This window comes from Apostichopus japonicus, chromosome 6 (assembly GCF_037975245.1).
Source record: "Apostichopus japonicus isolate 1M-3 chromosome 6, ASM3797524v1, whole genome shotgun sequence".
NCBI classification, from domain to species: domain Eukaryota; kingdom Metazoa; phylum Echinodermata; class Holothuroidea; order Aspidochirotida; family Stichopodidae; genus Apostichopus; species Apostichopus japonicus.
Window position 1 is genome coordinate 8016185 of NC_092566.1, and position 27090 is coordinate 8043274.

General features: G+C 37.3%; 2 protein-coding genes across 29 annotated transcripts in view; both read right to left on the reverse strand.

Moving 5' to 3' along the window:
* Nucleotides 1-164: 164 nt before the first annotated feature.
* Nucleotides 165-18164, reverse strand: LOC139968853 (palmitoyltransferase ZDHHC6-like). Of its 2 annotated transcripts, XR_011793558.1 has the most exons (10): nt 18030-18164; nt 15457-15838; nt 14522-14613; nt 13297-13462; nt 12407-12610; nt 11550-11702; nt 10739-10780; nt 8387-8532; nt 4840-7825; nt 165-4751 (listed from the first exon to the last, which is right to left on the reverse strand). XR_011793558.1 is itself a non-coding variant. In XM_071973398.1 (9 exons), exons 2-9 carry the CDS (start codon nt 15703-15705, stop codon nt 7660-7662), a joined length of 1218 nt encoding a protein of 405 aa, XP_071829499.1. In that variant the 5' UTR covers nt 15706-15838; nt 18030-18164; the 3' UTR covers nt 165-7659. The 2 variants fall into 2 exon arrangements, 1 of the variants encoding a protein (XP_071829499.1); XM_071973398.1 differs by having other exon boundaries at nt 165-7825.
* Nucleotides 18165-19259: 1095 nt separating this feature from the next.
* Nucleotides 19260-27090, reverse strand: part of LOC139968854 (uncharacterized) — a 35849-nt gene continuing 28018 nt past the window's right edge. For all 27 annotated transcript variants that reach the window (XM_071973401.1, XM_071973428.1, XM_071973427.1 and 24 more), the window contains 4 exons: nt 26676-26792; nt 24925-25228; nt 23928-24027; nt 19260-23738 (listed from right to left, as the gene is read on the reverse strand). In XM_071973401.1, the coding sequence (XP_071829502.1) occupies nt 23721-23738; nt 23928-24027; nt 24925-25228; nt 26676-26792 (539 nt within the window). In that variant the 3' untranslated portion in view covers nt 19260-23720. The remainder of the gene's footprint in view (nt 23739-23927; nt 24028-24924; nt 25229-26675; nt 26793-27090) is intronic.

Below are 27090 nucleotides of genomic sequence, written 5' to 3' on the forward strand. Positions count from 1 at the left end.
GAAAGTTGTACTTGCAAGTAGTGTCAATTGGTTTAAGAATGCTTTGGACAAACACTTTAAGCATTGTAATCGGGTCTGATTGTTTGTGTCTTTAGTTTTTTTCCTCTCATATAGAGTCCTTGATGGGGACTTAAGTGTCCCTCCTGATTCTTTTTTTCTACTAAACTAAACTAAGTAAGACCAGTCACAAAAATAAACGTACAGAATGCGCATGGGCTGAAACCATGCTGTATCAACATTTTTTTTATAATCAATCCACCAAATTCCCAATTAACCCGAGCAAAACCGTAAGTAATAACATTTCATATTCCAGTTGGAGTGGTAGTTCTTTTACATTCTTATAGCAAAATATAACATTTCACCATTGTCCTATACTACATGCCAACAATTCTGCAAACAGTGTTAAATAAAGGAGAAATGTTGCACTACATAACTCTCGCACAGAACCACACAATGCCACATTGCTGCCTGATATTATGAAGTACGAACACTGTGGAACATTCACTGTTCCAATCCGGAACTTCCGTACCACTGGTTTCACTCTCATAGCCCCTCCCCCTTAAAAAAAGGCATATGTTACAACCTGTCGAGGTCAAGCAGAAGGTATACAGTCTAACGTTACATAACTTTACAACAATTAAAGGGTGCAAAGACTCGCGCAAAAAGAAACGTCTAATGCCGGTAATCTGACCTAGTTTCGAATGAGGTGTAACAGAAGTGTTAGACACCACCATAATACACACACAACTTGCTACCGTCCGTAGACACTAGTGTACAGCCAGTACATACAGCTGCGGTCAATACCCACAGTACAGTGTATAAACGATACAGCGATGGACATCTCAGGTCCAGCTAAAGATAACACGTTTCATTACTGTCATCATTTTGTAGCGACACGAACAAAACGTCACTTGCAAGCAACAGAAAGTTTTTCAGATGGCCGCACGCGGTTTGGGGTGAGTCTTCAATGCCTTTAACCCCTGGTCACTGGTACATACCAGTGTGTGTACAATTCAAACATTTGCTCCAATTACACTACAGTGCGCCTGCATCTACAAGTCCCTTGGGGGGTGGGACATCCCACAGGGGTGCAGCCGAATTTCAATTGCAAACAACTGAAGCCTTTGTTAAAGAATATTAAGAATACTGACTAGGGAATTGTATAACAATTTGAGACCATCAGGGATATTTTGTGGCTACAAATCTTGGTCAGGCACTTCCTGACTATTTTACTTACAATTAAAAGATGTCGGTCACACACAGGAAGCAGCTTGACCATTTAGTAACATAGTATTGATCCATCGATGAACAGCAGTCATTATGATAGATTTTACATAGCGACTTATATCTATTAAGGCGATCGCATTAATGTCACACTTTGATTTAAGAACATTTTTTACCATTTCTTGTATCATTGTTGGAAGTAAATTGAATGGTACTTTTTCTAAATTTAAAAAAATTGTTTAAGCATTATACATCACAGCTTACCCCTTGACATGTACAAGCAATTCCTAGGGACATGTGCATTATAGATACTCAGTATATATTAGTATAGATGTTAAATGGTTCCAAGGCAACGTTTTTCTTAGAAGAGAGATTATTTCGACTACCAGTACCCTCTCCTTCATTCTCATTCCTCTCAACCCCCCCCCCCCCCCTCCACCTAAACCCCTCCCACTACCCAATTCACTGTGAGCAATCTAACAAACGTTTTGTTGCACTTTTCTGTTACATTGCAAAACATTGAGGGATGACTCCAAAACATATCAAATATATGCTGTACAGATGCCTAATGCCCTGTGCATAGTACAAGACAACAGTGCAAAGGTAAATGGCCGGTTAGGGCTAGACAAAAGGTGCTGCTTGAAATCATTTGCATAACAAATAGATACCACATAAATGAGAGTTATCCTTCTATATCTTGAAAACTATGCATATATTGTTCAGGAGGAAGCCCCACATATTACCACTACTGTGGTCAAGTGGATAAGAACGGTGCGATTAGAAGCCATGAAACCCAGCATCTGGGTAGTCATGGGTTCAGGCCCTGTAAAGTAAGGTGGGTTTTTCATCCAGGAAAGATCCACTGTTTTCCCATTCGAATTGACCTTGCAAATTGTGGAAGTCCAAAATGAGCTAAAATTGTAAACTGCATAGCCATCAACACCCCCCCCCCCCCAAGGTGAAGTGTAAATTATAAGGCATTCGACTTCTTACACATACACATGTTGTGCTTTGTAAAATAACCTTCTTCCAGGCAGAAAGTAACAATCTGTGAGTAAGTGATACAGTTTATACATACAAAGTCAGCTTGATCACAAGACTAGCAAGGTGAGAAGATGTGAACTCAATTGCTTTATAAGGTGAGAAATTGTGTTTTCAAATGGCTGAAACACGGATGTGTGGGTGTGCGATGTGTGTTTATGTAAGCTACACTCCATACATAATCGAGCACGCAGATATGACTGCAGGCAGACCCCACTATTAAGAACAAACCGAACACCATTTTACATCTGAATTGGCAAAAACTAAAAATTGTAAATGATATGGTTCGATATAGTAAATAAAAAAAATCCAAAAACAAACCCAGAACATTATTTGAAATGTGATAGGGTACAAAAACTGTAGTATCAAATTTAAAAAAAAAAGTAGAAAAAAAAGAAACAAAAACATACTAGATAAACAAAACTGGACACGACATGAAAGCAGATTGTGAAAGAAACAAATATCGGTTCCGTAAAATGTACACAGTGCCAAAGTACCATTGTAGAATATGGAAGAGCAAACTTTGTTATGTACCAGCAGTGGCGTAGCTAGAGGTTTTGGCGCCTGGGTGCCAGAGTAGAAAATTGCGCCCCCCAATTATAATTATAATATTGTGGTAGAGAAAACGGTCGAAATGGACTGAAAAGAAATCGCAATCTATATTAATTTGCCAATAAAAACAGTTACATTCAGATTCTTATAACTGGGAAATATTCATGCCTGACGACATACATCAATTTCGCCATGTTTTTCTAAAAAGTGCTTATTTTTTTCCCCTCTCATTCTCCCATTTCAGCACCCCCCAAACCCGGCGCCCAGGTCACGTGCCCCCTTGACCCCCCCTAGCTACGCAAACTGTGTACCAGTTTCCTTGAAGTACTTCGCTGTCTGTATATGCTCAAAAAATGTACGGCTATTTTACCATACCTGGCAAGCATTACTTTAAATAAAATTGCTTTTTTTTGTATCAAATTATGACACCCTCTAAAATTATTTCATGAAATAAATGTTACTAAAGCAAGTTGGTATCAACTCAATGAGAATATGAAAAAAAAAAATTCTCTGCAAATAAGTTTTAGCCACATTTATAATGCAAATCTGAAACTTTTCCAAAAAGAAGGACTTTTTGGCTACACTTCTAACTTTCACCAATACTTTTATTTAATTTAAACCAATGTCAAAATCATGAACTTCATATTTCTATTAAAAATATTGGGTATTGAAAAGTACAAGAAAATTAGCAAAAGCAACAACACTAAAGGATGTTTTCTAGTAACATTAATTTAAAAAAAATATAATTGTCATAATAAACATAACCTAAAATGGTTTATTTTCACCTCTTAGGTAAAGTATAACACACTGAGGTAACAGAAGATGAGATGTTGAATACAAACAAGTATAGGTGACAAGATATCTTCACCAAAATATAGAGGAATTAAATCTTAAGGTAATCTTATATTGTAATTTTGTAATGAGCAAAGGAATTTGATCATAGTGTCAAGCTGCTATTTTGAAACCTTAAAACATACAGTTACAGACCAAACAACATACCAGTATGTGTAGGTTGTATAAAGTCACATCTTTAAAATGACATGTTTCTATCTTTTTACAAGTTTTTCAAGGACAAACGGTGTTAAGTGTCATACAAGGATACTCTGCTGGTTATGTGAGGATCTGTGTGATAAAGATTTTAGCTTCAACGTACCATTCTTTTGAGTTAGATAAAGGTTTTCCATTTCCACAAAAATAGTGTTGAATACATCTATGTTGTCTTGTTCTATGGCACTTTGCCTCCACTGGAGACTTGAAGGCATGTTTAAGCCAGTTGTCCCAACACGTGATACAATAGTGAGTGTATTTCTGAGTGTTAGCTCTGTGGTTAACGCCGGTGCCTTTCAATCATAAGGTCCCGAATTTGAGTCACTCCAAGATTAATGTATGTCGTCCAGTTACAGAGTTGTTGACAATTCATAATCATGGACGTTTAATATGAATATAAGAGACTGACTTCGCTCAGCTTGCGGCTTTGATAAGCCAATCATGGCTTCTTCGCGAGTTCCTGCTTGCAGGAGGATCTAAAATACACACACATATATACAATAGTAACAACAATGTCCCTACATGTTGCAGAATGTGGCTCGATGCCCCGACATGTGTATCAAGGGTACACATGTTGCATGATGTCCCAAATGTCTACAAATGTGGCATGTGATATAATGTCCCTACATTACTACCATGGGTATATGTGCCATGTGGCACAATATTCATACATGTGTTCAACAGTACATGTCCCAACATGTGGGACAATGTACCTACCCGCGTGGAAAAGTGAGCCAATGTGGCACAATATTCATACATGTGCACAAACAGTACATGTCCCAACATGTGGGACAATGTACCTACCCGTATGGAAAAGTAGGACAATGTGGCACAATATTCATACATGTGTACAAACAGTACATGTCCCAACATGTGGGACAATGTTCCTACCCGTATGGAAAAGTGGGTACAATGTGGCACAATATTCATACATGTGAACAAACAGTACATGTCCCAACATGTGGGACAATGTACCTACCCGTGTGGAAAAGTGGGCCAATGTGGCATAATATCCACACATGTGGAAAAGACTGTGTTTACTTGTACATTGTCCTATATGATTTTTGATATACACTCATAAATATAAAAAACAAAATACTTTCAATGGCTTTACTACTTATTACATCCATCACCCGTATTTCAAACGAACCTCTAATTTTCCAAAATGATAACACGTCTCACAACCACATCATATCTGTGACATTTTACGCAAACTACGCAGACCATGTTTAAAACACTGTTTGGTACTGATTATTTATCCTTGCAGAGTAAATCATTACAAACATGAAGTTATAAATCCAAGTAACCAAGTCAGATATTAACTTCTCAACGATGTGCAGATGAAACAAAATGAAACATCAGAAAGAGGTGAGAATTTTACTGAAATGTTGCTAATCAGAGTTCGTGGAATCCCACGTGCTAGTAACTGGATAAGTTTTTGTGTTAACCCTTTCTTAATTTGAACTTTATAAAACAATGAAATAAATTTTGGAATAATAAGGCAAAAGCAGAATCAGATAGTCATTGACATTGAGTGAACTGTTACTGAGAACAACACTGAGAAGGTAACCTATGTACCTCCTGTTTGTTAAACATCCTCTAAATTATGAAAAAGTGAACTGTTACTGAGAACAAGACGAAGGTAACCTTAAAGGCCTACACCCTCAGTGGGCTAAAACCCTCTTAATTAGAAAGCTTCGTTAGAGAAAGGATTCTCAATTCACTATCAATGAGGGCCAGAGAACATTAGTGGGAGCAAAGGGTCATACAGAACCAAATATAAAAATATTACAAAATATATATATAGTAGCATGTTAGGGTAATCAAGCCTAAGTCCTTATGGGTGTGCATGCTTGATAAGTGCAAACATTAGGATCTTACCTGCCTATAGCAAAGACCACCAGAGACCCCTGTTTTTTGGCCAAAAACAGGGGGGATTGAATATCTACCTCAGTTGGTACTGCTAGCCATACTGAACGCTCCTCTGCACAAATTTATGATTAAACACACAGTGTATCATTTCAGTGGTCAAGCCAAACTTGTCTCCACACACTGGAAAGTAGTGTTGGCCATTAGAGCACTTGTGTTTACAATCATACAGGTGATGGTGGTCATCTAATTAGGTGCGCTCAAGGATGAATCTTAATGACAGTACTTGGGGTAGTGTGTGCTATCAAGTAACACATTATTAATGCTCTAGTGTATTTGAGGAGGACTGTTTTTCTACAGACAGGCTTGACTGTCATGAAATTTGTTGACTAATTCTTTTTTTTTCTGGCCAGATTAAAATCTTTCACATGCTGGACTTGGCCCATGGGCTGCTCATTAAGGATCCATGTGGTAGAGAATGAGGTGTGCCCTGGACGACAATATACTCTACATGATATGTGTATAGTAAAGGCTTCATAATTGATGCACCTTCGTAATTTAACGCACCTTCAAATATTACTAGCAACGATACAGCAGGCAACCCAAACTTTTTTTCAGTCAAGCAGACTTACATATTTCATGAGTTTGAATCCATTTCAGGTATATGCTGATCAAATTGTGGTTTTTGAAAACTTTTAATACCCTCCCCCTAATTTTGCATGTTTTCTTGGCATTTGGAAATCTTACTCCCAAAAAATAACCAAAATTACCTCAATATAATACCAGCTACTCTCTGGCACCTGACCTGTCTGAGCTTGGAGGTGCAGAGCAAAGCAAACAGCATCCACAGTCAATGGATGTATACTTAGGCCTACACTACGGTTAGCTAATCAACAAATGTGTCAATTCAGCCTTATTCAGGGGTATGAGAGAACTTGACACAGCAGACATTTTGTGGTAAAATTCCGTTCACTTGTACGTTGCATAGGCACAGAACAATAAATATGTTGAGATCATTACATTTCTGAGGAACTACACATATGAAAACTGCATACAGTTGAGTGATTTGGAGTTTTTGTTGATAGACATCGTTAGTCAAATCCTTAAGTGCGTCAATTATGAGCCCACCATGCTACATAAGAGGGAGGAAACCATGGCTCATGATCAAAAGGTTTACAGAAACCAGTGCTAGCTACCTGGAGGTTTATGACCTTAAATGACCTCTGCCATCTGCAAATAATTTAATTCGATTGTACAAGCGGTTTACAGTGGGATTTATACATATTTGCCTGTGAAATGTCTGGGGAAAAATCTTTGCTTTTGTAGGCAACTTTGGCTACCTCGTGTAGAAATCTGCTATGCAATACTAAAAAGAATTATTTATCTGGACATGGCATTATTATGTTCTCATCACCTGAGAGATCATTACACTATGAGTTTCTCCTTGATTTGATGAACTTCCACCAAAGAAATGAATTGAAATTTAGAGAAGATTCAACTAATGTTATCCTCTTTAAATCTAAAACCTCCCAAACTTAAACAAGAATAGGGAGAAAAAAAAGGCAACATTGCAAACCACACACCATGAAAGCACTATAGTGGAGAAGCACGGATCGCCACAAACAGAACCCACGAACCAACAAATGGCCATATTTCACAGCACGTGAAAAAATTCACGTGACAAAATTGACAAATTCTTGAATACTAATCAAATTAAAAATTCCCTTAATTAATTTTTTTGTTATAAAATCGTTTTTAAGCGTGCTCTATGGTACTAAATTGGCTGTAAGTCTTGTTACGGAAGGAGGTTGTGTGCTGCACTCTTTCTGTCCAGCTATTGACCTAAATATAGCTTCTCTTATCCTCCTAGAAACCGACTGGAAAGTATCCCGTTAAGCTTCACCTACGTGAAAAATCCTCTGAAAGTCAATCGTTTTTCTTCGTGTCTGTTGCTTCATCGAAATCTTCCTCGTGTTGTTGGTACTCCAGCATCTTTTTCTCGACGCATCTCTTTGGGAACCATCCTCTGATCCTGACAGTGCCTGCCTCTCTTTCTTCCTCTGTCAGAAGTTTATCTCCATAAAGCCAATAGCTGATGATTAAAAAAATATGCCAGTTTTAATCTTTTTTTTTTTATTATTCTTTTTTATTAAATTATTAAAAAACTGTATTTGAGTTAAGAGTTGTAACTTTTGTATCACATTGACCAGCCCATGTCATAATTTCCCATATTGTTAACTTGTAAATCCTGTAGAGAGAAAAAATTTGTGGCAGAATTAGTTAAACCAATTGCTTGCAATAATTCCAAGTACTATGCCTACTGTCATTATTCATTTAGCACTACATTACAAACTTATGATCTTTTCTTAAACGGTGGAAGATGGTACCTTTCAATTCTATCAAATTACACTCAATATTCTGCTTTAACATGCATGTTTTTGTTTTTCTTCATCTCAGACTACAGGCCTGGAATTTTGCAATGTTAGCCACATGCTTAAAGGGGGATGCTAAAACTATCCATTTGCCAAAAATCGATATTTTGGCTACAAGGCAACCAGCCAACATTTGCAAAATAACTCTTTCCAAAACTTTTAGGCTGCAAAGACAGTGTAACTTTCACAGCGAGCAAGACATCAAAAATCTCTCAACTCACCGTTTCCACCTCGTGACCATTATCGTATCACCAATTTTCATCGGTATACGTGGTTCTTCGGAGATCGGAACCCTGCAGCAAGTACACAAGCCCTTGGTGATAGGGAACCAACTGCCACTGTAGGTTTCCACAGCAAAGTACTCGACCTAAGGAAAAAACCCAACATACAGACAATAAATACCACGGGAGTTTTTAACACAGTGACACAAGAAACTGATGCATTTTGAGAAATGGCCAGCAATTTTTGAACACGTTGTGCAGATATTTCTTTGACATTTTCGGAATATATATTCGTTGTTATTACTATTTTGACGATCAATGTTCGCGGTGAAGTTTCAAAATTGAAGAGAATTGAGCACGGCAGTCTTCACTGTTTTTAGAAAGCATAAGGGAATTGTTCTAGTAAGCTCCCGTTTACAGTTACCTTCCTTGACGGACAGTGGGTAAAATATTCTACGGGGAACCATGGCAACTTCTTTTGAACAAACTGATTGGTAAGGAGATATTCAATAGCTAACTTTCAGGATTAAATGTCATGTGCTCTACCAGCCGATCTATCGGGCCTTTGATTGCTGACAATGTTTGGTTACACCCAATTCTTAAAGGGTGTGATGATTCGCGCAAAAAAAAATTTTAATGATGGTAATCTGACCTAGTTTCAAATGAGGTGTAACAGAAGTGTTAGACACCACCATCGATCCCAGAAAATATGCACGCAGCTTGCTACCTTCGGTAATTAGACACTAGTGTACAGTCAGTACATACAGCTGCGGTCAATACCCACAGCACAGTGTACAAACGGTATAGCGATGGACATCTCAGGTCCAGCTAAAGATAACAAGGTATCACATTTCATTATTGTCTGCATTTTGTAGCGACAAGCAGAAAACTTCAATTGCAAGCAACTGAAGGTTAACTTTTTCAGAGTGCCGCACGCAGTTTGGGGCGAGTCTTCAATGCCTTTAACTGGGGCTACCAGTCAGAAGTCATAGCATGTAATCAGGGATTAGACCCAACTTTTGTGTATTTATTTCAAGGTCTGGATAGCTTTGTCGGTAGGAGTCCAGTTCTAGACAATAACTTCTTTGCTCTTTCTAAATTCATTACGATTTTTCCACTCATTTTTCTGTTCATGGTTGATATTATGACTGCTTTGTGATTTGTAAGTGAAAAGTGACCGAACATGCTATGATGACCAAAACCAGTCACCTGGGATCAATTCCTTAACAGACATCCACACAGCAAAATCTTCCCGAATGAAATTGATTGCTCGACATTTTCACATCCTCGTATCGCTTGTATCGTGATTATAAGCAAATGATTTAAATTTTGTGTTTTTTTTTTCCAAAGGCATCTGGCAACAGAAAAGTGATTGATGTCATTGGGGCAATTGAGTGGAGAGTGTCTTTGTTTTTCTTTACTACGGTTTCGATAATTTATCAAACGAGGGAAATTAAAGTATCGACTGATGAACTATCGATAAGCTGCGACTACAGAGATCATTGACAGTTAAAAGCAAACATTTTCCAACTGAATAAGGTTTTTGAGAGTAAAATCCCAGAACATCAAACTGAACCTAATTAGAGCATTTCAAGAGCATTTACCCAGATGACATTACAGACCAACTTCTGTGATCCACTTCCTTGAGTCAGAGCGGTATTAGCCAATCAAAATAGGTCTCACGATTAAGTCAACTGCATCTTGAGTTTGTGGACAAGATACTGAGGATGCTGTTTTTTAATTATCGTTGTAGAATATTTTTTCTGTCCAATATTATATTTACATTGTCTGCCTCAGGAATATCTTTTTGATAAAATAACTTCTCAGTGTCTCCCAGAAATTTCAGAGACCACAGGCATTGATTTATAAAAAATCCAGGAGAGTAGTAAATTGCTCTCCTGGGACCACCAATGCATTCAAATCGCTCTCTTGGACGAAATCACCATTGTCTTTCTCCTCTCCTGGGGGGTTTCAGGAGAGCATTTTGCTCTCCTCAAAATATGCAGGGCCAATGCAGGCCTAGTAATTACTATTTATCATGTGAGGCAGTTGAGATCTTTATTTTCTCTCAAAACAAGCAATACAAAGTAACAAAGGGTAGAAACTGTTTTCCACCTAGTGTAGTTCGTTGATCCAGCGTTAAAGTTCAATAAGACAAACCATGTGTACATAGAAAATATCGGTATAGGCTCCAAATTTACCTATACTACAGTTTGTTAGGCTGTAAGTTCCAGCCATTTTCACCGGAAGTGGGTGGGATACTGCACCTCTCTCTCTCTCTTCTCTCACGTGCCCACCCCCTCCCCCTATGCCCCCTCCAATGCCATTAAAAAAAATCAAATCAATACTTACTGTTCTATGTTTCTTTCTCTGTTTTTGGATTATCTGTTCCATCTGCAAAAAGTCAGTAAATATTAAATACAATGATTCATTTTACATTAGCCATAAAAATAAAAATAATAAAAAAATGAGGAAAATAACGAAAAGAGAGCAAACAATCGACAAAGACTCCTAAGAATATTCATGTCATTCCAACATCATTATAAGTACTACAACAATTTCAATAGTAATGTCTCTACAGTACACAAGCAGTCACAGCCTAGCCAGATGTCTGCACCAACAACTAAAACCAACTATGATATGTTAAAATTCAGAAATCTTAAATTCTGGACTCCACCAACCTATCAGAATTTTTACTTCATATAAATGTCAAGATCTTTCCTTCCATTCAACACTATCATCCTAGTCCCCTATGTCCAGTTCTCCATCTTCCATCTACCCCCATTCCTCTTTCTTCTAGTTCTTGTTTAATTCCCCTACTCCATCTCCTCCCTCCCCCATCCTCTCCCTTATTCTCTATCCATCATGCAACCTTTCAACATTCTCCATCCTCCTAATTTTTTTGACCTCCTACCCTCCTCTTCCATCCCTTCTCTTCCATCATCTTGACCCTCCATCCTCCTAACATCCTCCTTTCTATCCCTTCTCTCCACCTCCTCCCTCCCTCTATCCTCCCACCCTCCTCCTCCTCCCTCCTCTGCTTCCCCTCCTCTTACCCCTTCTCCTATTCCTCCTCTTCCTCCAGCTCCCCATCCTTGTCCCAACTCTTTGGACTAAGGAGTACAGAGATAATACAGTTTGGACAGGAATAGAGTAAACTTACTGTAAGGGTGTACTGATTGCATCCCTTGACTACGGGCCAAGTGAACCCGTCACCCTGTGGACGGCCCTGCCACCTTAATACTTGCTTCATGTTTTCCTTCCAACCAAGGTTGTACGGGTAAATAAACTCATCCTCACGTTCTCTTGCTTCTGCCTGGAAATAAGAAAGAGATTTTGAAAAGGTAGCATAAAAGTTACACAGTTCATTAATATTAGGACTAAATCGTTAATATTAGGACAAAAACCGGTCAGGTACAGCAACCTGCACCCCCCCTTCACCCCTTCCATGTCTTTTGAAATCATTCTTTACCCATTCCTGGTAAAACACTTCACAACCTAGAAAACTTGTTTCACCAAATGGTGTACTCACAGGCTTCACTGGGACACTGAAGTTCCAAAAAAATAAGCACTTACCAGGAAATCATACAACGTTCACCATGACAGACTTTTCACCATCACACAATTCGACGTAGGATTTCAACAAGGAGGGGATATGTGCCTAAGGTCATTGGAACCAATTAGCCTGTGTGTGCGTGTTTGTGGGCATCCTTCCCCCAGCATTTTATTTTTTAGATATGAATCGAGTATTCTGAAACATATTTAGGCAATATATTTCATCTATAATCAGGTCTACACGCAAGGCTGTGTTAATAAATACTATAGTATTTTGTGAGGGTTTTTCCTGTACACCCCACCGCCCCCCCCCCATGGTTCTTCCTCTGCAGATATTTCGAACATCACACAACCCCGTTCAGCATCTCACACATTCACATCAGCATCACATAATGTTAACTAATCACGCAAAGCCCATCATCTGATGCAGTGGTTGAACAAGGTGTAACATGTAACTTGATATACCTTGGCCCTGATCCAACTCTCTATCCCGGTCTCGTTTCTCCTGACGACCTTCAGTTGTACGTAGAGTAAGAATCCTACGGCGATCATGACACCCAGTGCAGCCCCTACGCCGATGAAACAGCTGATGAGGTTGTAAACATTAAACTCCACGTATGGACTTGTGGAAAATTTATATCTACGGTGAAGGCGAGGATTTGAAGCCACCTGGATGAAGCAAAATAGACGGGATACAAAAGTATATCATAAAATTCTTCCGTGGCTTAATGAAGCTTGTTAAAGCTTGATACAACAGTCTTCAATTCTCTTAGAAGAAAAACCTGATGTCGATCTCCGCAAAGATGTGAGAACTCTTGCCAATATTGCTGTATAATTTGAAGGAGACATGAACATCATTATTGGTCTGAGAGATAGAAATAACTGTCATGAACAACTTTCCAAAACAGCTAAGAAATCTCTTTTTCCATTTTGGCAGATGTCACTGATTTCATAATTCCTTCAAACACGAGGCTGACGACTCGATCAAGTCTAAATACTACATCATCGATCCACACGTGATTCACTTTTTTATGTTTCTTTTTATTACAATGATTATTCTCTGTAACAAACATGGGTGTTTGTAAATGCTGACTCAAAAATATTAAACTTCTTCACATGACTTAATGATTGTTCGTCACCATAGCGAAAGCTGATGGTTGGGTGTGTGTCTCCTTTTAAAATGTGGAGTGCCAACCACTTTTCACTGGGATCAGTTTCCATTAAGGAGGATAAACTCAAACTGAGAATGTAGTTATTTTTATTATTTCTAGGAGATGTTGTTGTGCAATGTTATATATGAAAATGGTTTATCTATATCTTGCCAGACTAGAAAAATTCCAGATGTTGATACTTACATATAGAATTTGGTACATTTTGACATAAATGGTGATTGCCAGAATCACAGCACCGTGCAAGCAGGCGAGCGGAGCACAGATAAGGAAGTAGATGAATCGTGTGTGGTTCTTGTGACCGCAACAGGTGTTGATCCAGGGACAATGGTGGTCCATTTTCATAACACACCTATTAAACAAGTAAAACGGAGGATAACCAGAAATAGTTATCAGTCTGCGAGACAATTTACAAGGATGGGGACGGTGTAGAAAGGGGCTACTTCGTACGGTCACAAATGGGAAAGTTCACGGCACAGGAATCCACATTTAAATCCACCAGCATATATATATACCCATGAAACCCACTTACTCCCGCCTCCACTAAGCCTTCATTTAGGTCTACTGCCAGAGGGTACAAAAAACGTTCACCCACTTATCTTACCACTGACACTAATGCCAGTGGATCATAACCAGGCAACAGAATAACATCTCTAGGGAGTATACAGTGGGGACTTGTATTAATTAGACTATGTACAGTAAATTTCTTAAAGCTCCCAAGTGACTCTTTTATTCATGAAATGATTACAACCAATGATCTGTCTTCATCTGAATTATTTGATACCATATAAAGTCAAATTACTTTGAAGTTACAACAACACATTTGATTGGTGCAAACCCCTTCAGTAAGGCTGTCACAATGGTTGAGGATGGATTGATCATACTATTAAAAAAAAACTTATTATATGTCTGAAATGGAGTCTCAACCCTGTTGCCACAAAAAAAAAAAAATTGTCCCAACTTGGACCTAAAATATCTTCAATTATTTATTTCACAAAGAACTTGATTAAGTAATTTTATGTTTCTTTGTGCTTCTTAGCAAACCTTCATGGGAGCAAAATTAAAGAAGAGTGATCATGGATTTGAAAATTGTCACATGGAGATTTAGTTTGCTAGAAATATAGCCAGGATAGGACAATAGAATTTGTTTCATGTGTGTCGCACTCTGAATAATCATAATAATAATAATAATAATTAATGAGACTTATATAGCACCAAATCAGTAGACAAAAGTCACTGCTCAAGGCGCTTTACAAAGAAAGCAAATTAACTTACAAATGAACAAGTGAAAAGATGGGTCTTAAGTAAACTTTTGTGAATGTAGAAAGTTTAGGGCATGTCCGAATGTGATCTGGTAACTTGTTCCAAATACAATGATAAGTACTGAAATATAAAACCAGGCAAAACAGACCTCTTACACTGCCTGCAGTGATGAGAACGAGGTGCTTTGTAACCTTGACAATGGACGCAATACTGAAGCTTCGAAGTAGCTTTCTTATCATCCTGGGTGGAAAAAAGAGAGAATATGGAAATGAGCACAGACATGAAAGAAAACATTGAACAGAATAGGAAGAATTTCCAAACGATTTTTTCCAATCTTAAACATGCATTCATATGCTGATAAAAAACAAACCTTAGTTATCTAGTTTTAGCTTGGGATGACTGTTGGTACAAAATTAATTTCTATAAATTGTAGAGTTTCCAATAATGATTTTGTCGGTCCAGGTGGTTAATCTACTCACTCTACTGCACATGCTTTGGTTTAAGAAATGACTCTTTATTAGCATCAAATAGGCTAGAAGTCCATTAGGTCAACTCTACAGAAACAACACAAATCTCAAATTGGAAAAACATCATACTTTTAATGCCCCAAGCATGTCTACAAAGCATTACAATTTGATTTTATGCCACAAATGATGGTGAATGTTATTCATGGACACTCTTTTGCTGGACTACAAGTTAAAAACAAAACATTTCTCCATTAAGTTATGACAACTTAATACAAAGAAAGTGATTAAATTTAACATTTATACCTGAAGGAAACTAACATCATCACTGAAATAAGCTTAAACAAGCATTCCAGACAATTAGCACACTTCATAAGCAAATGTCTTGATAAATGGAATAGCAGCTAGAAACATTGCTGGCACTTAAAAGTTTCCATTTCTTTTGTACTAGTCTTTCATCCCATCATGTCTTTAATAACAAAATTTGTTGACTTTGAGAGGTAAAAAGCCTTACTTTTAGTGTAAATTAAACTGATGCAATTTTATGTTAATTTTTAAAATTTGCAATTCCAAATAAGTAAATTTATGTATGAAGAGCCAATATGAATTATACACTTACTGGAGTCCATCCTAACGGAACAAAGCCAGGGCCAATGTACACAGCCTGAAGATAGTTGTATAATACAATGACTGGCCAGATCAGCATGACCACAAAATGAATCCTTCGGCCCAGGTGTTCTGGCGTTGGAGGAAAGACTTCTAGATAGGCTATAATTGCACTAATTGTGATGAATAGGATCAGCGTGATAGTTATAATAGGGCCCCAATGACACAGGGGCCTTAGTACTCTGAATGGACCGTAGCACATGTTGATTGAGGATGTTATAAGGATCTTGATGAGTGAATTGTTGTTGCTAATTTTGTGATAGTGGACCAGCCTTGACACAATAGTTATATCTTCTCAATTATAATGGATCTGTAAAATCCAATTCATCATGTTTCTGTGGTAGTGGGGAAAAAAATATAATAAGATTATGAGAAATAGCATAAAAAGGAAACTGTTCGTTGTCTCATTTTCAAGTTTGGTGCCTTAAATCCAGGAAATATAAATTTTGACTAAATGATACAGAGATTCTGATATAACTGCTATTGGTAAATAACCTCTAAGAAACTATAATTTTTATCAAACTCCATGATATAGGCATAATGTTTTAACAGACTGGTGATATTAAAGAAATGCACAGGAATCAACTAATACAACAAAACATGTAATTCATAAAAGTGCCTCAAAATACAAAATTTATTTTCTTCTTGTTTCACTCTACAGCAAATTTCACTGTGCATGGCTCTGTGGATTAATTGTGATAGAAAGAGTGGTCACAATTGAAAACATGGCAGCTAGTGTCTATCTGTGAAGCTGTAGGAAATTAAAAAGAGCCTGCAAAGATACAGCACCTTACCCCAGTATATACTAGTGTTTGCACGGGTTATCCGGGTACCCGGGTACCTGCCCGACGCGATACTACCCGGTTCCTAATTTATTACCCGAATCCTACGCAAAGTGTGATTTAAAAAAAAAAAAAAAAATGGCAAACCGACGGTTAGGCAGATTTCCCATTGACTTAGTGTGGTGTTAGGCTACAATGTGGTCGAAGATAACAGCAATAACGAAGGTACCCGCCCGACGCAATACTACCCGGTTCCTAATTTATTACCCGAATACTACGCAAAGTGTGATTGTTTTAAAAAAAAAAATTGCAAACCGATGGTTAGCAGATTTCCCATTGACTTGTGTTGTTAGGCTATCATGTGGTCGAAGATAACAGCAATAACGAAAGCTTTCCATTGATATCTTATAACTGCGTCACAATTTCAGCTAATAAACAGATGGCTAGGCTAGATTACCCCCATTGACTTAGTGTGGTGTTAGGCAACCATGTGGTCGAACGTAACAGCAATAACGAAAGTATTTTTTTCCATGGATGTCTTATAACTGCGTCACAACTTCAGCAAATAAACAGATGGTTAGGCTTAGCTAGATTTCTCATTGACTTAGTGTGGTGTTAGGCTACCATGTGGAAGAAATTATTATTTATTCATTCGTTTATTCCATAGAAGGAAAGGCTGACAAGGAATTTTACGAGATGTTTATGGATTATAGACGGGATAACTAAAAACTAGTAATCGCAAGTGGCTTTTTACTAATCGTTTATTCCAAATGCGATCAAATTGCGCGAATCGCGCAATCTCGCGGCTAATGCGAACTCTGGGCCTGCATAATAGATAGTAGCAGTTGTAACAACTGTTTAAGAGCTAAATTGGATATTTATATGGTTTGATCCAATAGACGTGCACGAGCAAGCATAAGCAGAGGCGGCAGTGCGATGTTAGTAGTAATGCTAATTATAATTAAATAATTAATTTATGAACAAGTTAATGAAAGAAACAAAAGCAAATAAAAATTATTGAGGAAGGTTTTATACCTTATCTTACACCTACGTATTTGAACATGAAAACATTGTCAGTAGAGAATATAATGCATTTATTACAACATCCAATATGTAATTTCTTGAAAATCGTGATACACGAGGGTAAACAATTTTTTTTTCCGGGTACCAGGATACCCGACGAGTAACGGCCCTCGGGTACCCGGTTCCCGATTTTTGGACCTGTGTAAACACTGGTATATACAGTAGTGCAGTTGTGAATGGAATGGTCAAAACATCTGCCAGCGCATGGGGCCGAGTAATGTTTGATGGGAAAACAATGTTTTGGTGTGAATTTTTCATTCTTATTATCTCTGTGCATGTGAGTGCACTGAGTGGGCCAAAATTTGGACAAAAAGATATTGTTTGATTGTGTACATACTTACTTCACACCTGTCAATAAGTAGTGCCAAAAAAGGTTAACAACTAGACAAACTCAGAAGGCCCTAATTGCAATACAAGTTGGCAAAGCGTAACATTTTACCAAACCTTGGCTACTGTTGTCCCGAGTAAACGCATCACCGAGTCTTATCGAACACACGTACATAATAATTTGTCGCGTAACTGCTCCCTATGCATAAATAAGACCTGAATTTTGAAATAGGCTTGGCCTCGATTGGAAACACTTTACAGAAACATAATGGACGACAAGATATTACTTGGTACAAACGTGCAAAAATCACTTGGGAAATATGAATTGACTCACCTAACAGAATTACCTGCCAAACGGAAGAAAGCAGGGAATGTTACATCAAAGACATCTGGCGATACGTTTCGAAAGGAAACGGATTACTTTGAAATTAGTGACCAGAAATGCATATGGCAGAGAGCTATGGGCTTTCTTATTTTCTGCTTCTGTACGTACCACAGAAAGACAATTTAAATTTATTTCTCATTACATATGATTCTACAAGATGAATACAATACAACATTACAGTAGGAAGGCTAACATATAACTGTTATCTCAGCTAGTGACCACCACATTTTTGTCGTCAAAATGCCTTAGAAATTGGACATTTGAAAACAGCTGTTGAGCTGGTTCTGATGGTGTGGGAAGGGAAGAGTTCAATCTTTGGGAGGGAGCATTGGAGGGGTGGGGGTTGCAGAGGGTGGTTACATGAAAACTCTTACACAATGGATGCTCTGTGGCCACAAATTCCAATATTATGAAACGTGTGATTGTTGGGTATTTGACAAACGGGACACGCATCAGGTGGCTAATGAAATTTATGTGCTCATCCACGATCATCGGTTGGATAAGTTCTAAGTTGAACCAAGTGACTTCCTGACCACCATGGGCTCGATTAAGCTCAAGAAATATACACCTTCTTTAGCCAATTTATGAAGTCCAAATAATAGCAGCGTTAGATGTTTCTAAAGAGTTGCAACTGATTGACTGTGTGATTTCCTTGTTTATTACTGGCCATTAGCATTTTATTTATTGATAGGGGTGGCATAGCCAGGGAAAGGGGATATGTGCCTGCCCCCTCCCCCCCAGTTTTGTGAAACAAAACTCAAAAGTATCCCTATTCATAAATTATCATGCCCCTTCAGGTAGGCCTAAGCATGTGTCACATTGTTATTTATATTGTGCTCAAGTTTGTTGCAAAACTATGAGAATTAGGAAGTAGCCTAATTAAAAAGTGGACTTTCGTTGTTTAGTAATTCAAATACTGGAATATGTGATATGGCTTTCAGATGTAGTCAATTGAAAATGAAGAACATGTTACTGACTACCTATCTGCTATGAGAACAAATGGAGGGGTAGGTTTTATTGACCCACACATCCCTGACCGTCACCTACTCCCCCAGGCCCCCCCCCAGCTCCTTCCCACCCTGTGATAAGAAGTGGAGACAGCAAGGATAATCAAATCACCAGCTACCAACAGATTGACACATACACATAAAAAAAAAAGACAAAGTAACAAGGCAATGATTCAGTGACAAGTGCTTTTTTTTTAGTCGATACCTACACCTCCCTTCAACACTTAATCATTGATAAAGTAACTGCAATGAACCAAGCATTCTGCAAAGAATTGTTCCAGAAGAAGAACACCAGTCTTCGGCATTTCTTGGCCAATGGGAAAATTGCTAAACCCTACCCCGCATGAATACACAAAAGCTGGAAGAAAAATGTGAGTAAACTGCAACTTTGTATCAAAAGCAAAAAGTTTCACAATTCCAAATAAAGTCAGAAATCCATTTTTTAACTCTATCTTTATAAATTCTTTCTTTGTTGAAAGTTTGAAGAATGTCTAAGAACATTAAAACTGGTTTTAACATCGAGTTGCAAATGGTTAATCATACATTATAGTTTTATACCCATTCTCTGATTATTTCAAAACTTTACAGACCCTTTCAGTAAGTCTGTCAGCTGTAAAATAATTCCACATGCTTCTGACAAATTCTTGCACATTCTTCAAGTGAAATGAGACAATACTACCTTCACCCATGAATTGGTTCCCACATAGGGAAGTATTGCGTATGTACCCTTTAATATGTAAATAAAGTAATCTTGAATAATACCACAATAACCATAAATATTAACTAACAACAATTTACAACAAACTGACTTGCAATGAACTGATTTCTTTACAAGAATAACATGATGAATTGCATTTTTCCCCATTCCAATCGATAAATTCTACAAATGTGCCTTAAAGTTAAACTAGCTCCCAACAGTTCATTGTCATTCCTCTCCACCCCCCCCCCCCCCCCCTCCTCTGAACATCATTTTGTTTTTCTTTTCATTTACATTACCTTTTGTTTTCTAGAGCATCTCCTGAAACTGTTTCTCAAACCTACAGATATAGAAATTGGTTTCAAATTCTTTAAACGGTTTATAATTCATGAGTTTGTTAATGGCGTCATCCACAAGTGTGCCCATCACAAAATATATATTGTAGAGAGAACTTTAACAAAAACTGCCTTTTCTGTTAACTTCAAGGGGTAAAACCACTCCTCCCTCCTGTAATAAACTATTGACCGACTTTATCTCACAGAAATCCTTAAACATGAGATGACATAACATTGACTAACAACAACAAGTCATGAACATTCCTCATTGCATTATTCTACAACGATTTTTAATGTCGATATCATTTTGGAAATTGTGGTAATTTAAGTATTTGATAGATGGAGGGTCTTGATAATTTACTTTAACAATGTTACCTGTAGAAATGTTCCATCTCAAATGACCTTTGACATGTCTTCATAATCTTATCACATCAAATTCTTAAACCAACTTTACTCATTGGCAAAAAACATTGACATTGCAAGTAGCATGTAAGAGGACACCCTGTTTGATATGCACAGCTACACTTTTACCACACACATATATTTATATATAACAATAAATATTAGGTACAAACCAAATGACTATTTACATTCATTGGAAGATTCACGACTATTAATCTCAAAGGTACCGGATATAACGGAAATTCAACGCCTGTCTACAGATAACGAAGCTATCAAGCTCGGGCTGATAATTAGCTCTACGCTCGAGTGGTGGTATCAGGGAGGAAAAACAAATGAACAGCTACCCATTAGGATAGGGGAGCAGGACAGATGGAAAATACATCCTTCTTCCATGCAATAAAGAAATGAGGATGAATAAAAAATAATAAAAATAACTCAAAACTCTAGCAGTCCTTGCTTCTAAAAGGGTTGGAAGGAGAAGGAAGGACGAGCGCCAGGGCATGACCCCAAGGCAACTATGTTAACAGGCCCCCCCCCCCACCATTTTTGTTTATAGTTTTTATTGAAAGTATATTATGATAATGTGAAGACATGAAATCTTTATCCCACATTTCACGTACCCCATAATTGACAGAGAAAAGTTTAAAGAGTTCAAAGTACTTAATACAGTGCTGTTATTATTAACATACATTGCCAGTAATTTTCACATATTGGTACTTGTTACACGTCTTTTTCTACATACGTAAAATCACTAACAATGTAAGCGTGATCGGTGCTGAGAACTTTTAGAATCGCAGAGACTTATGAACTCTGGGGTGGCTCGTCACTGAAACATACTGCGTTATTAGTACTGCTTAAACACATTTCCAAAAATCTGTACTTCATTGCATCGTGACTAGCCTAAATATCACATTACTATAGTACTAAGGAAAACCTTCTGATGCCATGGGCATCACAATAGTACTACAATTACATAGTTTGTAAGAAAGTTAAATATGTTACAACTTACAAGTACTAACTAACACATAATTTAGTCGATATACAATGGTTAACTTCTTAAAGTGGGAGAGAAAAGAAACCAGATTTCTTATTAAGAACTCTATCATAACAAGGAAAGAAATTAAATCAAAAAGAGAGCAAAAGTATCAATAACCAAGCTAATTATTAAGATAAAAAAAATTGAAAAGTCTGGCGAATCGGAAGGAGTACGATCTAAATTTTACAGTACCAATCTTTAAGCAAATGACCCAAATCCTACACCGATAACATTAGACAGACAAATGGCATAAATTGCACATGTAAAAAGAGTTGAGTGAGAAATTCAGTTATTCTTAAGAAAAAAATTCTGATGAACAAATGATAAAATATCATCTTTAATAAAAAAGCGAAAGGAATAAGAAGAGAGAGAGAGAGCAAAAAAAAAAGGCCTTAAATAAAGAAAAAAACCCAACTGTTGCAACAATGAGTGAAAATCTTAAAAAATGTATTTGGTTTAACCTACCCTTAAGCTATATAGACAAATCGTGTGGTGGGAACTAGAAACCCCTCTACACCAAAACTTTGCTGAGCTGTGACTCCATCCGCCCCTCTTTACACTAAACATTTTACTGTTAATCTAACTTTTGTGCACACAGTTACTTTGGCAAGACGAAAGAGTTTTAATATAAACTATGACAAAAATTTAATTTTAGCCAAAGGGACCATGAAGTGAACCAAGTGGGAAAACATCCTTTGATTGTACAGAAATGTATTGAAAGACAATGTTGTACATTTGGGTTACTATGGCAACATATTTGAAAACACAGTTATCTCAAAGTTGTGTATATCCTGGCAGGGATAACTGCCAGAGATATGTTCAAAGAATGTTGTATCCTTTAGAGTTTATTAACTTCTGTAGCAAATTAAGCAATTTGGGGGGGGGGGGTTTAAATTTCTTGCAGACTCTCTTTAACCTTGATACCGTATTTGACGTTTTTCTCTTATCAATATTCTTAAATTTTTATGTTCAATTTTGTAGAAATATTGTCTCTTCTGTAAACTTGATAAGCTGAGACTTGGGAATTTCTTTAATGGTAGCCAATAGTCTTGGGTTTCAAACCCCAACCAGTCTTGAACTATGCCTTAGGCATTCTCTGATGTAGAGAGACAGAAACTAGCAGAAAGTTTAACATGAATATATAATATATATATATATATATAAATATATATATATATATATATATATATATATATATATATATATATATATATATTTATATATATATATTTATATTTATATATACATGTTAATTTTCTATCACATTTACATGCATATCTGCGAGCAGCAGTTTTTTGTTGTTGATGATTCAAATAACTACAGAGCTAAAGTTTAGCAGAAATGCTATGAACATCAAGCTCTTTCCCTTGTATGATTGTCTTCAATACTGATATTAAAACTGAAAATCTCTTTTCATGGTGATGGGGATGGGAGGAACACATTCCCAAGGCTGTACCACTAGAGTCTTAATGACTTCAACATTGTTTTATGATTGTATTAGTTAATTATGCCACAGAGTTAATTATGGTTGGAGGGATAACCTAAACAGCAAAAAATGCTAAATAAAGCATGAAAGGATCCTAAAGAATGGCTTTACAAGTCATACTCATTAGTAATTACCAATCTACCCTTTTGGCAAAATGGTCTAGCTTGGTTTAAAGAAACTTGATGAGTTACACATGTATGCATTCTTAATGATTACTTTGTCTGTACTTCAATTGACAAATTCCACTTATGTCTTATCCATCCATTGAAGCTGTTTACTCTCCACCACTACCAGCACACACAAACCCACTGAATAAAAAGGTAAAAAAGAAAATGTGTTGGGAGACTCGGAATTTCTATCGTTCTCGGATGCAATTAAGTGTTTTTCTAAGTTGCTTTCCACTTCTTGAAGGAACGTTAGAGCCTCTCCTCAGGTAAAGATGTTCCACCAGAGAGCAAAATTACAAAATGGACCACACAGCAATCGGGCAACCTCTCTGGTGAATTATTACCGTATCGAACTCAGAGCCCGGTGTCACAAATTTGTCTGTCAAGCTCTGCTTTGCAAGTCCCATATCCAGAAGGGAATGGCGATGATCCGATGGAAAACGTTCTATTTCGTTTTTGCTATTTCGGGATTCGATGACGATGGAAATCAAGCTGCATTTAGTGGTTGCCTTAAAGTGGTTGGTAATCCTGTGGTGAGCCAAAAAAAAAGGACAAAACATGGTGACTTTTTATGAAACTTGTCCAACCTAGTCGTGATATGGACTTTGGTGTAACATGATCGAAATTTGCCACTCCCCCCCCCCCCCCCCCAAAATAAGAAACAGGTTTCAAGGAGGAGAAACCAAACACACCAAGAGATTTTGAAGAGAATTTTACCTTGTCTCCCCGATAAATTGGATTTTTAGAAAAGGCAGACCAACCGCCATCTCCTTCAGAGTCTTCGTCCAGTCGGCCGTAATTATTTCGTAATTTCCTCCTGAAATGAGATCGGTTAATATTTGGAAACTCATTGACCGCATGTCAAGGCATGTTGAAAAGTAACGGGTTCTTTTGTTATTTCCACAATCAAATCAACAAAAGTTGTTAAAATCATATACAGCAACTACTAAAAAACTAACCAGGACAAACAAACCAATACAGGCATTCAATTATCTGTCATTTCAAGAGTCGGGACAAGAGTAAGTAACAGTTTTTTTACGTGGCACATTTGACAGAACGTTGTGACCACCGTAGCTAACGATATGTATCATGGACAAGTCTTCTGCTTCTACGATAAGTTGTCATTTTTGGGTATAAATGTATTTATTTTTGTGAAGGTCAATATTCATAAAGGGTCAACAGTAACTGCAGAACTCATATATATATACAAAACTATTTTCATGGTATCTCACAAGGATAACATTGACTCTTAATACCCTGTTACGATAAAGTCATCCATCAAACCTCAATCACTAGTTTTGCATTCCGGTTTAAAGATTCTTCATAGGCAGCTCTGTATTTAAAGTATTCAAGAACACAACTTAGAGGCAATTACAGTCTTTTGACTTTTCAAATTTATTTAAAACTTTTATCATTGTTTTTATTCCAATAAAAGTAAGAGAAAAAAAATACATTTGTCTTTATATCTTTTTATCAAAACAATTGTTTACAATTTTCTTACATGGTATAAACAAACAATGTTTGCTAGAAAGGAGCATAAGGCAAGGAAATGATACCGTAATCCAGACTACGTCCTATCTTTTTCGCACAAAATGGATAAACTGCTCAGAAAAATACTGCCGATTAAAACTAATTTCTAACATAGAAACTTAGCTGAGCTTCTGTTTGCTGCTCTTGTTTTGACTAGAAATATTGCAAGTTTCTGTGTGCTCACCTCCTAACTAGATATATCGCCACAAAAACCAAACACGTCGCTACCAAGAAAATGAAGAGGCCAACGATAGCTCCTGTGTAAGCTTTTGGAGCAGGAGTCGTCGGAGGTTTCTTTGGGGTTAGGTCCTGTGTTGATCCAGGTCCTTGTGGAGGGGCCTTTGTTGACTGAGGAGGTTGCTTCTGTGTCGACCCAGGCCCTGGTGTGGGTGGAGCGGCTGTTATGACGGGTGTTTCTGGGCCTTTGGTAGATCCATCACCCAGCGATGGTGTCACTTCTGTTGTCGCCGTCGTGGGCAGAATTATTTCTGGAAAATTTGCATGAGTTTTGATCACAATTAAGGCATGGAGAACATAACATAAGAGATTTGACCATATAGGAATTCTCTGGTGGAAGATTTTGATACATTATCCTCATAGTTCTTATTTTTCTCTTTCTAACCATGTGAAAATCGTCCCTTTTCGACGATTTCTTCTTTTAGAAATCTGGTTTTCATATTCACCAGTTTCTCACCAAAAGCACCGTTTGTTCGAACCCATCAATTTGGTAAATGACGTAATGTTGGCAAAACCCCAAAATAGGCCAAACAAGAGACTTGAAGTTAGCATTCCCATTTCTGCAGCAAATACACTCTGGCATGTACATGCACAGGTGATTGCCAATTATATATTACGTACACGTCGCGAACGTACATATACAGCCTACCATGCCCAGTTGGTACGTACATATATCCTTGCACATAACACACTCTCACACTCAAACCACAGTTCATTAACCGTTCCAAATCGCTGAAATAAAGTTCACGGATCAACTTTATTGTTGGAGGAAGCTTGAAAAGTATTTGGAACATCGAAAGGTGAAACATGGCGGAATCGATGTCAGAGCAGAATGTAGTACCAGGAAGCTTAGGCTTCGTAGAACTCTCCAATTGTAAACTTTACAGTAACCTACATGCGAACATTCTTCGCATTGGAGCTGGACAGTGCAATGTAAACAAAGAAGTGTCTGCTGTTCAAACTTATCTTGTGTTACACAACGACCAAGAAATCACCGATGCACTAACGTATATAACAGCTTAATGATATTTTAAAACATATCTAATTTATAAGGATTTCACCAAAAATTAAGGAAGAAATTAATCTGTATTCAAACACGGTTTTAGTTGTGACTACTGTAGGAACTGAATGCAGCGTGGGTTATGTCGCAATCTGCATTTGCCTAGATGACATCACATGAACTACTGTTCAAGTATATTTGAAATATCCATCCTAAACGATTAATAAATCGTTTCAGTGTCAAATGCAATATAAGCTTTCTCATACTTTCAAAACATGTTTGGAAAATTGTTTATCGATTTTTAAGGTAACTTCTAAGGGCTACCAGACAATTCTTTTAAGGAAGGGGGCACTCTACAAAGTTCACACACTTGACAGATAAATATCTTGAAAACTGAAATGGCTATACAGTTATATACCTATACTTTAAAGTTTGCTGTTTTGGTGGACTATGATTTGAACCGTTTTTACAACTCCATTACAAAGACTTCTGGTGCCTGAAGTTAATTGTAATGTAAGCAAAAATTTGTTGAAAATTTTTGTGATAAATTTATAGGGAAAAGTCTTCGAATTGTGGTTTTCAACTGCCAGTGTGGAAAATTATCTCTTCAACTTAAATTTTACATCAGTCTCTTGCCAGAGTATCCCTTTAACAAGCCTACGTCACCACTGTAGCATACTTCATCGTATTCAACTTACCCTGACAAGGCACATCATCGCTGATCTTTGTATAACCATCCTGACATGTGCAGTTGTAACCTCCTTCATCAGAACAAATCTGGTTTGTTGCTGTGCAGCTGTTATTACATGTCCGGGCTATAAAGGTGAAAGGAAAAAACCAATATGTTAGAGGCCATTCATTGTAGCTTTTAGCTAGAAAAAAAAAAAACAGAAAAAAGCTGAGCTATCATCCCAAGCCACTGAATTTAAAGTGTGCAATGATGTGACATAACTTCCATATTTAGCTCTACCACAGTCTGTCTCCAGAGGCAATAATATCTGTACAAGCATAATAAGTCTACTTATCCTACCCCCGATGAACGATGGGACAAGCCTATAACTTTTCCATCAACTTTCTGGATCCCGTGGTAGCTATCAATCCTGCATCGTTTAA